Source organism: Crocodylus porosus, unplaced genomic scaffold, assembly GCF_001723895.1.
Source record: "Crocodylus porosus isolate Cpor-Errol unplaced genomic scaffold, CroPor_comp1, whole genome shotgun sequence".
NCBI classification, from domain to species: Eukaryota; Metazoa; Chordata; order Crocodylia; family Crocodylidae; genus Crocodylus; species Crocodylus porosus.
In genome coordinates this window covers 55,116-55,334 of record NW_017728894.1, presented here as the reverse complement: position 1 = coordinate 55,334, position 219 = coordinate 55,116, and the positions used below count along the sequence as shown (strand labels likewise).

Genomic DNA, 219 nt, shown 5'->3' with positions numbered 1-219 from the left:
CCAGGGACGGTGGGGGAAGGCGCGCGGCGCCGCCATGGCGGGAGGGATGAACGCGGCCTCCGCGCGGCGCCTCCTGGTGGCAATGCTGCTGCTACCGCCGCTGCTGGGCCGCGCAAGTACCGGGGTTGCCATGGACACCGCCGTTGCTATAGACACCAGGGGGCATGGTACGTGGCAACCGAGGGGGAATTGCTATGGAAACCGGTGTTGCCCGGGAGA

General features: G+C 69.4%; 1 protein-coding gene across 2 annotated transcripts in view; it reads left to right on the top strand.

Annotated features, from left to right (window-relative positions):
* The window catches only part of NEMP1 (nuclear envelope integral membrane protein 1), a 5,909-nt gene continuing 5,690 nt past the window's right edge, over positions 1-219 (top strand). Inside the window, exon 1 of one of the 2 annotated variants that reach the window (XM_019556398.1) lies at positions 1-116. In XM_019556398.1, coding sequence (XP_019411943.1) covers positions 35-116 — 82 coding nt within the window. In that variant the 5' untranslated portion in view covers positions 1-34. Of the gene's footprint in view, positions 168-219 lie in introns of both variants that reach the window. The other variant, XM_019556392.1, reaches the window with a different exon arrangement.